The sequence below is a fragment of the Mytilus trossulus genome, unplaced genomic scaffold, assembly GCF_036588685.1.
Source record: "Mytilus trossulus isolate FHL-02 unplaced genomic scaffold, PNRI_Mtr1.1.1.hap1 h1tg000247l__unscaffolded, whole genome shotgun sequence".
Lineage (NCBI taxonomy): Eukaryota > Metazoa > Mollusca > Bivalvia > Mytilida > Mytilidae > Mytilus > Mytilus trossulus.
This window is the reverse complement of record NW_026963318.1, coordinates 2,963,025-2,977,519: the sequence shown is the minus strand read 5'-3', so window position 1 is coordinate 2,977,519 and position 14,495 is coordinate 2,963,025. Positions and strand designations below refer to the sequence as shown.

General features: G+C 31.5%; 1 protein-coding gene across 1 annotated transcript; it reads right to left on the bottom strand.

Moving 5' to 3' along the window:
• Positions 1–10,390: 10,390 nt before the first annotated feature.
• LOC134701674 (E3 ubiquitin-protein ligase TRIM39-like) lies at positions 10,391–11,008 on the bottom strand. Its single transcript, XM_063562808.1, has one exon. The coding sequence runs from the start codon at positions 11,006–11,008 to the stop codon at positions 10,391–10,393; it is 618 nt and encodes a 205-aa protein (XP_063418878.1).
• Positions 11,009–14,495: the final 3,487 nt, after the last annotated feature.

Below are 14,495 nucleotides of genomic sequence, written 5' to 3'. Positions count from 1 at the left end.
AATACAATAGAAAATGATTCCCTGAAAAAAAGGAATGACAAGAGGATGAAGTAGCCATTGTATTGTATCATTAGAAATCAACGTTTTGAATTCATAGCGGTTTTCTTATTTATTATCCACATCTGATGCAGTCTCGGGGGCACTTCCATACTTCATTGGTAGGAGAGTGGCTGGTGTGCTGCTACCCCACCCTTTTCATATAATATAGATCTTAGTAATGTTTACCTTTTCTTATATTGCGTAGGTTAAATTGTTACCTTAATCCATGAAGCCTTTGTTTCGTGCGGTGTATTGAAACAATGGAATATTTAAAGCTAAGATTCTGTGTGTAATGTTTAATAACGTCGAGACTATAGGCAGTGAAAAAAGACAGGGCTTTTCATATACAAGAAATTGGAACTTTATCGACATTATCATATATTTCTGTGAGTTTTCCCCATCCATTTCCATATTTTCGAGGTAGGAAAAGCGACCTATTCCAGCAGCACGTCCCATCAGCTTGTATATAGGAAATGCCCCCCCCCTCCCCCCACCGCGAGGATGCAGCATAAATTTATTTTCAATAGCTTTATGTTTTCGTGACAGGTTGTTTGACAGATTTTTTCAATTAGACTATTTTATTTTTTGGAATAAAGTATCATACTAGTACTCGCCTGAGTGGTTTTACATTCCATATTGTCAAACAATCTTATGGACTTTTGAAAATATATGTTTTCGTGACAGGTAGTTTGACAGATTTTTTCAATTAGACTATTTTATTTTTTGGAATCAAGTATCATACTAGTACTCGCCTGAGTGGTTTTACATTCCATATTGTCAAACAATCTTATGGACCTTTGAAAATATATATATATATATATGGATTTGCTTTGCAGTCCTTGTGCTCATAATTTTTTCATATATATTTTAATTATTATTATCTGCCGACAAAAATTGCAATCTACAATTGCACTTGCAAGTAGAAAATAAAAGACAAACCACCAATAAATGTGTTGGTTACTGTAATGTTTGTTTGGCTTCCAAGGCATATATTGCATGCACATCTTGGCCGAGAACAGATAAAGAAAGCAATTGTCATTTTGACTGATTGATTGAACGGAATGAAGAGAAGAGGGTTTTGGTTGCATCGCAAAAGAGACGCCTGGTGAAAATAGGGAAATCCTTAGGAACCCAATCGGATGACTTATATTTCTACATTTATAAATGCCGGTACCAAGTCAGGAATATGACAATTCTTGTCCATTCGTTGTAATGATTATTTTTTTTTTTTTTTTTTTTTGGGGGGGGGTCATACTTATTGAAATATCGTTTTGAGGGGGGTCATTAGGTGGTTAGTAAAATTATGGTGGGTTGCCAACAAAAATTTTGATGTGAAAAAAAATTTGAACCGACCCCCTAAGCGGATAAAAAATGACCATTCCCTAATCACACTTGCACGAGGAAGCTTCAAAAAGAAATCTTGGTCAAAAGTCTATAAGAGAAGCACAAAAACAAAGATTAGATATTACAAAACTGAAAAACGGGCCAACTCAATGAACATATGGGATGTTTGCAGTAAAATAATCTGGAGTTGTTCTCTCTTTTTGTAACTTTCGCTTTCTGTGGAAAAGAAAAAGTGAAATTATACTTACTATTTATATCTTATTTATAGATTAACAAATGATTAATAACAAAACATTTATACAAATCAAGTTAAATTCATTCATTTACCTGATAATTATGAGTGTTTCATTGTTGTTAATAAAAAGGGCGACCAGGAAAGTCATTACACGACTTATCAAGCGTCTTTATATGGTAAATGGTAAACATGATATACACAAAACTAGTTTAACTGCGCGGTATATTTTAAATGTGTTTTATTAAACATGAATAATTTATAAATAGCTTATATCATGCAAACTTAATTGATTATTTCTTATCAGAAGTGATCTATCACTTTATAAACTTAATTATATAGATTATGTGATTCAATAAGTGTAGGACTGGCCCGACATTCATAGTAATAGTTAAACCAATCTATTTTAATATGGCTCCGAAAATGAACCTTGCATTTTTCTCTGAAAACAATGTTAGTAATTGTGTGAAGATGAAAAGGGAAGTGGTGGATGTTGGGTTTCGGTTAGTTTTAATTGTTTAACATGTGTGATAACATCGGTTAAAACAACTGTTGAATAAAGTTATGATCCTGAAAAAAAACACCTTATCACTGAACTAAATTAGAGACATATATCAAGTATTGTAATATATGTCTCTGCATTAAAAATAAAATGAAAGCAACAGGTTCTACTGTAAAGTCCTACAAGTGTTTATAAAGACTGTCTAACAAATGACTGACCTTAACTTTTATTATATTTTACTAGGTCAATGTGATGATTTATCAAACATTGCTTTTGAGGGTCATTTAAGGATGTACACCTCTGAGGAGCCAAAAATTTCTAGAATTAAACTTTTTTTCTTAACCTGATTTTTAGGTTTATAAGACTGTAACAAAACAATTGGTGAAGAAAAAATCATATGGTGGTGTGCTTCTTTTTTTTCTCCGGCCCTTTGAAAATGCCCAATTTTGATGATTTTCTCACTTTTCATCGATTTTTACCTATTTTTGGGCTATTATCGTGAAAAAAATCACAGTTCCACAATTAAACTTTTTTTCATACTTTCCATAAAGATGAAGTGGACCAATCTGAATAAATTTAACTTACAAAAACTATAGGTAGGTGTTAATATAAAAAAGTTTTGTCATATTTTGATGCTTTTTTGTGTAAAATTTACCATACTGCCAATTTTGTATTTTTATGATTTTTCTCATTTTAAAGAACAAAATGCATATTAATTCAACTTTTTTTGTTATAAATGATTGAAAAAATACATATCTAAGAAATTAGAAAAGACCAAAATGAGATGGGATGTATATTATTCTTGTAAAATCATTTTTTGTATCCCTCACCCATTTTCTCAAAATTTTGACTAAAAATACTGACTTGAATGGTCGTAAAATTTGAAAACTGGATTATTCAAAAACCGTTCATGGTAAATACACAATTTTTTCACAGAGTTATGTTTGATTATAATATTTTTAAAGTTTATTGATATTTTCCACTTCTATCATATGTTTGGGAAATAATTGAAGAACGAGATTTCAACGAGACTGAACGAGACTGAAAAGTCAGAAGAATACATCCTTAAGAGATACAATTTAGACAAAACATTTAAAAATGATTCTGTTTTTTTATCAAAAAATGCAATATACGGGAAGTATTGAAAAATTATGATGAAATCAGATTAAACAAACAATAACTAAGAATCGCTGATATATTACAGTGTCTTGCAAACTAATAACTATAACTCTTATGTATTCCTTAACATGGTAACCTTTACATGATACGGCGCTGGGTTTGGCTTGTGCTCAGCAAGTGTGCGCAAACATACATGCAGTTTTTAAAGGTTAAATAATGGAGTTGTATGTTTGTTTTTGGTCAAATGAACATTGGCAATGTTTTCGGGGGCTATATCAATGAATTAAAATTCGTTACAGTCTAGTGCTAAATTACGCGCGAAATGATGAGACTTTATTATGGTTTCATGCACGATTCCTGTGGAGTTGCTATAATTCTTGTAAATATTTTCGTTGGTCATTTTGAAGGTAATGGTGATTGAAGTCATATATCCCTTTGAGATCAAATGAAAATACAGATTTTTATAATACAAATTACCATTATCTATATCACAAACACTAAAGTGAACCTTTTTTTTTAATAACAAAACAAGCAATGGTAACGCAAAGTTTCGCGCCTTACTGCGTGTTGTTATATAGTTTATGTTACAACCTGCATATATTAGTGAAGAGTAACTTCCATCATACAGAGAACAAACTTTAATATTATTTAAGAATTGAATGCTTCTTTTTGTAACTTCATTGGGGTGTAAAATCGTTGACCGAAGTACATTGTGTATGAAGCGCGGAAGAGCTTCATTCTAAAATTGTATGCACGGTCATCGCTTTTACAACCCTATGAAGTTACAAAAAGAAGCATGCAATACTTATAATTACATTTTTTTATCATGAAAACACGAATTTTATATTGTTTTTTACTTAATTCACATGTGCACTTTATTGTGGGACCACGTGTTATCATGGATGATAAGTTTTATTGGGTGATACAATTGTTGAAGGAATAACACGTGATGTGCAATTAGCCAATTAGAATATTAGAGTATCATAATGAAACATACATCTAATGTAATTATTGAATGTTAAAATGCTCCTAATACTATTAGTTAAAATAATATGAGCAATTAAAACGATTTAACAGGAAACGAACGTGTCATTATTCTTAAAGTCAGGACATCGAGGGATAACTCTAACATTTCTATAATGAAGTTTTTGTTTATTCATCATGATATCTTGTTAACCGCTATTACCATATTCAAAATGACATGTCTTATAACAATTATATTAAGTGTTATTATCAGTTTTGTATACTATGATATCACCGAAATTGAAAATAATACAGCCACTTTTAGTAATGTCCACAATGTTCTCATATTCTTTTGACAAAAAGGGATCGACGATGCCAAATTTAGACATGCGATGTGTAGAAAAGTTTATTTTTGTGTTTTTTTAATCCGACCCTTCGAAGGGTTTTTGTTACGTGGACTGTATAATGTCGCAGTCTTTACATCTGTAATCTATCAATGGAAGCAAACATAATGTGAGATTGGTTTGTTTTGTATGATTTACACAGAAGTTTTCTGTATTCGAGGTTGCAGTTAACGAAAAATTTGATATTTCAAATGACTCTTATTCATTTCTATATCTGTGTTGTTAACTTATTCATGTTATTAACACTTGATTTTATGGAAGACCTACTAACATCATCAAATTTCTTTTATTTGTAATGAACGTCAGTATGATTCGAAGTACTGTAAGTTGTTTACCTTAAACTGCTAATGTTGTAATGGTGCACAAAGAATTAGTTCATGTATCATTCCATATCGCCCTTTCTCTAACACTTTCTTCCACCTGAAATCATAACAAAACAAAAACTATAATTTGATATTTACGAGGGAAATTATCCTGAAGGAGTCCTATCGTGCAATTGTGCATGTCATTTACAACTTCAAATTGACCATATTGGCTTTAATATGGGGACGAAGTCCCCAATTACGGTAGAAAAATCAATGAAAAAAAATGAAAAAATAAAAATCTGGGAAAATTTCCCGAATTTTTCATTGTACTAATGAACTCAAAATCGTTAACGTTTTTTTTCAGATCTAGTTCCTGTTCCGGTTTTCCCGCATTTGCGCAGAAATCTGTCTTGTTTGCATGAGACTTTGATTTTTTTTACATTTATCAGTCTACGGTAAAACATAAGATTGGATCTCAATACAAATTCAATTTTAATAATTGTTTGATATGAAAAAAAACCGTTACGTTACCTGATGAAAGCGTTTCTTTTGTTTACATCGAATATGACGTCATAACTTAAAGAACGTCACAGCTAATTCCCTAACAATAGAACCAAAATCGGGAACGTTACGTACGGTATATCGGTTTCTTTTATCAACATGATTGAATTAAGAAAATAATACATTCAGACTTCGTCCCCATTCACAGGTTATGCCTGCCTCATATTAACTTCCCAGATTGCTGACCGAACAAGAAACTTGACAATATTAAGCAACAATGTAACATCATAGTGATCATATTGTTCATGTCCATTCATTTGACATATAATTATGCATATGAGTTCATTCATAAAACAAAACAACAATCGCCACGATAACATTTTGTTCACAACTTTATACCGATAAAAAGAATATTGACAATTTGAAATAAAAAGACAAAGTAAAATAAACAAAGCACTTACGTTTTGTCATTTGTTTGATATGGTAGAAAATTAGTTTGAAAATGAAAAAATAACAGTCGCAAGATGTATTGATTGAGTAAAGATCATTAACAAAATTATGTTCAACCCATTAATGTTACCTTGTAATTACCAGTATTTCAGCGATTATCTAAAGGGGCGTACAGAAAAATAAATAAACAACTGATCACATGGCTTGAGAAGATAACAATGTATGATAACCATTATAATAGTACAATTACATTTATCAATCAAAATCATGTAACGTGCACGTTTAAAATCTGCATATTTTATTGTACATTTATTTATCTATAATAAATTTTTAGCGTTCGTTCGTTTCAAATAAAAATATGGTATGAAATCAATAAGATAACTACCAATGAGCTATATCCAACCAACTTCAAATGAAGTAGGTATAGGCCATTATAGGCATTCATTCAGTTTTCAACAATGAGAAAAAATGCATACCGTATAGTCGGTTATAAAACTTTGCAAAATGAAAAATATGAAAAAGTTATCAAAAGTGCCAGGATTATACATGAGATAATGCAATTTATAAATTTACGAAAAAAATAATAACAGACAAGAAACAAAGACGAGATTTTTTTATTTCAAAATAATGTTTGTCTGATTGTTCGGTTTTTTTTTGCGTTTTGCGTAATGTCCAGTATTAATTACTTTATACAAAAAGGTCAAATAAAATGATGATAAGAATCTATTACTTTTATCTGTAAGAAAATTATTAAATTGAACCATATTAAAAAAAAACAATGATTGAACAAAGATTAGCATGTGCTCTTCCTATGAACACAAACCTGCTGTTAAAAGGACGCTTATAGGTTAAGAACCTGAAATATTCATTGATAACATGCCAAAAATGTGTAGCATCATACTTTACTCCAATGATAATAATAATAGAGTAAGGTCCATAAAGACTGACATAATGAAAAACACCTACCATATTCTTAACTTACTTGGTATTGGAAATATAGTTCGTGCGTTACTTTATCTTGTTATATAATGCATGCCATATCATTGTATGACAAACAAAGAATGCTAGTAATTTATATATGCCATACAGTCAGAGGTTGAGTATTATTGTTTACATGGTTGTTTATTTATCATACTACAGGACAAAAACTATATCGGTTCAAATTCAATATCAAATAAGGAGCAAATGAGTGACAATGGGACATGTTATAAGAGAACAGTTACACACATTTGATATTTATAAAACAGCTGTGTAACGTTGTCGTTCTTGTTGTTACAATAACTATTTTGTAATATAAAGTTGACCATGGTTCGCAACAGACAGATGAAGATCAAGATCTGATCCATAATATTTAGTGTTCCAAGGAGAATACATCTTATCCTTTGAGCGCTCTTTAGGACCATAATATATATAGCTTTAAAAATCATAAAGATAATTGTTTATGCGTTCATATATGTTATCATGATACAAAAAAGTCAAATCATAAAAAAATACTAAACATACTAGAAAGTTGAGAACAGTAAAGTCCCTTATAAAAATGGAAAAAATCTAAAGTTCAAACACATTAAACTATTGTTCTTAAATCATAGATATAGGAAACCTTTTTGTAGTCCTTTGGGTCGTCAATTAACCCCGAAATATCCATTTACTGTACGGCATGTATGAATTCGTTGTAACGTCTAGTCATGATACAAAACGTATGAACCGGTGCTTCATGTAGAATATCCACGAATACTAGTATACAAATTGTCCTACATCCAAATACAATTGATACTAATGAAAATAAAAAAAAAACACAGTATTCGAATCATAACAATGAAATATCTATACGAAGCCTTACTCATGCAATTGTGTATTTAAAAAAAAACTCAAAGTGGCTTATTGTTTTCAAAAGTGACTGTAGTTTATTCAGAAAACATTTTAAGTACGCGGTAGTGTAAAGTTTTCCTGTATAAATAACGTGATTATTTCGCCATATATGCTAGTAGTAAATGCAATGGTGAGGGACCAGTAGTAAAAAATGTAATCGGGAGTACAACAGGTGATATGAGAGTGACGAAATGCAAATGTTTTTATCTTTACATCATCAGATAAAATAATTATCGTCTACCATTGTAAGATACGGTAAACTCACTACTGTTTTATGTGTGTCAAGGTATTCTACTACCTATTATGAGAAATGAAGTAATGGATACCAGTCATTGTCTCATACAATATAATAGTTCATGATACATCGTGTTATAGAATCAACATCCGTATATCAAATTTCTCATCATTTGAATGACATTATACCAATTGTTCGTTGCTGTTCATCATATAATGTGTGTTTGTTTACTTGTTCAACCAATTGTTTTACTTTTTGTTACCATGATTCCTATTACAGAATACTAAACGGTATGGATTTTATAAATTGTTGAAGTCCCTACGATGACCTGTAGTTGTTAAAGTTGTCCTTGTCTTTTGTCGCATTCGCTTTAATATTTCAGTCAAGTTTTCATCTGTGTTGATCTCTCTCTTTCTTTTGACCTAGCTCTTGTTCATTTTTTTTGCAGATAGGGTTGGAAAGACAGTAAGATTATAACACTTCACCTTTGGCAATATTTTGATAAACTATAGCTACTGCTAGGATATTGTTATTAAGGCTAGTTAAATTTCCTTTTTGTAACATATTTATTGTTTTAAATATGAAGATCAACTGTGTTCGTATCTAATTACCATATCTACATGACAACGGTAGCATTTCTAATTAAGAATACCGGACAGCCTGCTAAATTCAAATCCTGATCGGAGCGTTTTTGCTTTAATGTATAACCGTTGCCCCACAAAGGTGTTTTAACAAGTAAACTCTTAATAAGACTAAAGAAAATACTAATGTTATTGTTTTACCTTGGTACCTTTGCAATGCATTCAATGTAAGGAACTCAGACAATAATATTTCTATGAAACTTAAAGATTACGCACGACATTAGGAAAACATTTTTATTAATAAAACTTCAAATGTTTACTTTTTCTGCAGTCACAATAACTTATAGCTAACTGCAAAATTGTTCAGTCTACTGAATGTAAGAATGCTTCTCCTCCTCTTAAATTGGCAACAATCAACATTATTCTTTCCTTACTGAAATGAATCGCACATGGTTCGGAGAGACTGTCATTGGTAGATAACAGTTGTCGGTGTCGTTTTCCATCAGGAGATATCATAATAAGATTGTTTGATATACGTCCTACTACGTAAATATTACCACTTTCATCCACTGAGATGCCCGAGGGTGTCTTCAGTACTCTTTTATTTTCGAAAGCCCATTCTTTATTACCCTTTAGATCATAACATGTAACGGTGTTATCCTTCGGATTTGTATGATAAAGTTTGTTGCCAAATGTTGTAACGTAGCATTCAGAATTCATTTCACCTCCAACAATATTGTTTATTGTCTGGTTATTTGGATTGATCATTCTAGTTCCTTAATTCAGGCCAGAATAAATTAATTTTGATCCGTTATATGTTATCCCATATGCATAATCCTTTACAGAAATAGTTTTCTTTACTTTTTTGTGTTGAATGTCAATAATATCAATACAATAGACCACTTTCGAGTTCATCCGTCACCGAAAAAAACTCGTCAATTATTCGCGCCTTTATCACCGTCATTTGTGCGTTTAGGGGCGTCGTCACTTCCTTCCAATGTTGAGCGAGTGGTTGGAAAACTATAATTCTATATTGTACGAATTATTCGGCAAATTGAATTCTCAAAATTGACAATCAACACTGCTGTCATTAGGGAATTGTCAGTAAGTCCTACATAGTAACCATTATTTCTAGTTTATCCTGCACAAAGACGATCACCAAGACGCTTGATGAACGTAAATAGTGCAGGGATACAGGCGAGCCCCTCTATCTGGTAAATGACGTCATAAAGGCGTGCATAATTGACGAGTTTTTGTCGGTGACGGATGAACTCGAAAGTGGTCTATTGAAATAATAACCATCAGATGATACGGCCAATGTGTTGTCTTCTGTAATGTATGCAACATCAAAGGATAGTGATGGTAATCCTACTTCAAAATCTACTGTTCCATTTGCGTTCAGAACGATTATAGTACCGTACCCATACTTATTGCCGGAAAATACCATCCTCCCATCGGGTAGCAGACATGTACCAAAAGTGTTTTTGTCTTTATTTATACTCATGGTCTGCTGTAATTTTAGCGTGAAATTTTCAAACGATCTTGACTGTACTTTTGTAACCACCATTTGAGCTTGGTTTTGCTTTCTCGTGATAAGCTCAATATTGGACGGTTTACTCTCAACCGTGATCCTTCCGAAATTTGGGATTTTGGTAATGAGATTTTGAAGTGCAGTGTTGAAAGCAAATGACAGACCGATCTTTTTCAAATTATCGCTATCAGATATTGACCTGATGTATTCGTCAGTGCCATATATCTCCTTTTCGATTCGTTTCATAGACAAAAAAGTCTGAAGATCCGAAGCATTCTGTTTGATATCTGATATACTATCCTGCAATGACAAATTTTAAATCTCTTGTTGTTTTTCCTCTAGAGAAATTAACAGTTGACGGATTTTTCTACTCTCCTTGTCTTCTAATGCACAGAGTTCCTTTATCATATCTGCTTGTATTTTGTCGACATGATTATTGATCGCTATTCGGGTCTCTGTGATTTCTTTCTCAATCTGTTTCCGAGTCTCAGATAAGGTCAGGTGGTTCTTTTGTCTGTCTTGTCGGATTTTTCCAATATTTTCGAGTACTTCTACCAATGTCTGCTCGACTTCGTAGAATGCATTTGATGTCTTTGCATTTTTAATGAAATCATCTAGTTTTACGATTTCGTCGCATCTATTGTGACCTTGTACAATGCAGCTGCTACAACAAGGGCATTCATGCTTCTTGCAGTAAATGATGTACTTTTCATTGTGCTTGTCACAGAACTGGGAAATCTTGATAACATCACTTGGTAATTTACGATATTCGGAAATTTGTATAACCGTATGATATCGAGATCCTTTAGATAAGCTGTGATGTTCCTGACAACCCTCGCAAAGTCCTTCATCACATTCAGTACACCAGATCGCTGAAAGTTTAGAAATATTGCGGTGATCACAAACACCACAATTCAAAGATGAAGTCGCCATAATACTATAGAGAATGTGCACCCTACAACAAAATAATATTATAATAACAAAAAGTAGTCATTTCATTATATCATAAGAAATCATCGCTTACAATTCCTAGAGTTGTTCGTATAATCATTTTCCACATTAAATGTAGTATTTATTAATTTATCTATAAATGTATATTGTAATGAAAGCTAGTTTGAAAGATTGCTGCCATTGGTTAAATTTTTCTACGAACCGAATGTTATTTAAAAAAAAAAAGAATCGTCTTAAACATGTTAAAGATATTAGATTGTGTAACTATTATTTGACACCTGCTGATGTGCACATGCGAATAGGCTTTCACTTTAATATCCTAGATATTTATGTAGTTGTCATCGGATTGAATCAGAAATATGACTTAAGCATCTTATTTGCCAAGCGGAGCGATGCTACAAAATTACCAAATGGTTTGGGAACTGCAGAATCCCCGAAGAAGCTATAAAACAAATGATGCAACATCATGTTTCTGGACGTTTCCCAGACCCTTTCTTATTCTAAAAAAGCAAGTATTTTGGTTTAAAAGCAATATGCATAGATTCAGTGTTAGACTTTAATTTAGGGTCAACATCAAAAGATTAACATTAAGAATAAAGCAAAAATGGTATTTACATGGTTAAGTTTGGCTGCTGTTCTTTGTTTACTGGTGTTTCGGCTTGCAAAATTTTAATCTTTTACACCTGTAAAATGTGTTTTTTAATTAAGTTGAAAGGGGTCTGCATATCATTGATATAACTATGTCGAGTAAGTTTTTATAAAACATTACAACTTGATGAAGCTCCTAACTAGGATGCAATTTAAAGTAATGAAGTTGTGAAAGTTAGATAAATAGTCTTAAATAAAATAGATCTCTTGATCAAATTTAAAACAAAATAACTAAATTACAAACGGATTTTGAAACTAAGAGAATACAGAAGGGCAGACAATCAATGCACAAAACACAAACCCGAGAACAGATAAAACAAGAAACGACAAACAATAAGACAAATAACACTGAAAACGAAAAATAAATAAGAAACATGAACACCGAAAAGTTCAAGAACAGACGTTGCTTCTTGCAAGACAATATATTTTAGGTCAGATTAACTATTTTGAAATTACCAAAGAACAAACCATTTATTTGTGATTTTCACAGAGGCTGAGTTATATATTTTCAAAATCCTCCTATATTCGCCTAGAAGAGATACGAAAAGCAAATAACATGTACATTTTATTTTATGGATTGACCGGACTGAAAAGAGAAGGGTGTAGGTTGCATCGAAAAAGTTAATAAGGGATAAAATCTTTTTGAATTCAGTTGGTTGTCTTAATGAAGTGTGTCAAACATTTCATGAAGGGTTTCAAAAGGAAATTTTGTTCAACATTCTATTTGAGAGGCGCAAACACCAAAGATAAAGGATTGCAACACTGAAAACCGGGTCCAGTAACTGTGCTTATGAGACAGGGGTAAATTCAGTAAAAAATCTCACATTGACTTAAATGCTAATATTTGCTTTGATATTAAATTTATACCTCATTTACGTTCAGAAATTAAAAGCTATCATATATCATTCATATCTTTTGCAACAATAAAAACATAGGGTCATGCGCTCAGGTCATGCGGCATATTTGGGCATTCACATGGCCTTGTTTACAAACACTGTAGATTCGCACTTAATTCCTTTACTGACCCACATTAACCCTGTAGTAAAAATAGTTAGTATATTCAACATTTATTTATTTATTACTCTAGATTTGATCCATTTATCTACAAATATTTATAACAAGCATTATCTACTATTTAGAAGAGCACAAGACTTAAGTTTTACACAGAAAGCATTCCTCCAAATTGGAGGTCCCTGATGACGTATATGTATTTACTGAATTTACCCATCTACGCAGTAGAATAATTTGGTGTTGTTCTCTCTTCGTCACTTTCGTTTTTTGTGGTAGAAAAGGAGTATTATTACCATTTATATCTTATTTATAGATTAACAACTGATTGATAACAGATCATTCATCCAAATCATGTTAAATTCATTACCTTACCTGAAAACTACGAATATTTCATAGCTTTTGTTGAAAGGGCGACCAGGAAAGTAAATACATCGCTGATCACGTGACTTTATATAGTAAACGATTAACATGATGTAAACAACACAAGTTAAAGTGCGCAGTATATTTCAAATGTGTTTTATTATACATATATAATTTATAAATAGGGTATATCAAACAAACATAATTGATGATTTTAGAGGGATTCTATCTCTTTATAATCAGTTATGTATAGATATCGTGAATATCAGTTTTTCAAAAATCAATTAAACAAAAAGTTACCAAAACAAAAGACAGTAATTGTTTTCTACCATATTCCGCGAAAAATGTATCAAATGGAAATTATTTTCCAAAAACAAAATTATGCACGTAAAAGAACACGACGTTTTGCGCGGTGAATATAATTTTTTAGGAAGTCAATATGTTTTTTTATTCAAAATCCCATTCATATAGAAAAACTAACTAAAGTTTTATCAATATGGAATAATAACTTTTATTCAATTTTTCTTAGTGAATGTGATATATTATCAAAAATGTCTTTTAAGGGTAATTACTGAGATAAGATTTAGACAAAACATTAAGGTGTGATTCTTTTGAATCCGAAACTGGAGCAAACAGGAAACGTTGAATTTCTTAAGACTAGCAACCGCTTCGGTGAAATTATGATGAAACAAGATTAAAAATATAATAAACAACAAAAACCATCGTTGATATATCACAATGCAAAGCAAAAACCGTATTTTTTTTTTAACATGATAACCTTTACATTATACGGGGCTGTGTTTGGTATGTGCAATGCAAACCAAAAACCCGTATATATTTCTTAACATGATAACCTTTACATGATACGGGGCTGTGTTTGGTATGTGCAATGCAAACCAAAAACCCGTATATATTTCTTAACATGATAACCTTTACACGATACAGGGCTGAGTTTGGCATGTTTTCAGCATGGTCAATTGTGCGAAAAAATACATGCAATTTTAAAGGTAAAATGATGGGGTCGTATATGTTTATTTTGGGTCAAATGAACATCGATAGTATTTGGAAGCTATCTCAATGATGAATTAAATAAAGTCTAGTGCTAAAATACGCGAGAAATGATTATACTTTAAAACGGTTTTATGCACGGTTCCTATGGAACTTTAAAATTTATTTAAATATTTCTCTAGTTAAATTGAAGGTAATTGTGACCGTTATCTGTATCATAAGCATATTTTAAAGTGAACCTTATTTTTAAATAAACCAAACAAGCAATGATAATGCTAATTTCCGCGCGTAACGGCGTGTTTTTATATTGTTTATGTTACAACCCGCATATATTAGTGAAGAGTAAATTCCATCATACAGAGAACGAACTTTATAGTATTGAATGTTAAATACTCCTAATACTTTAGTTAATTAAAATATGAGCAATCAAAATGATTTATCA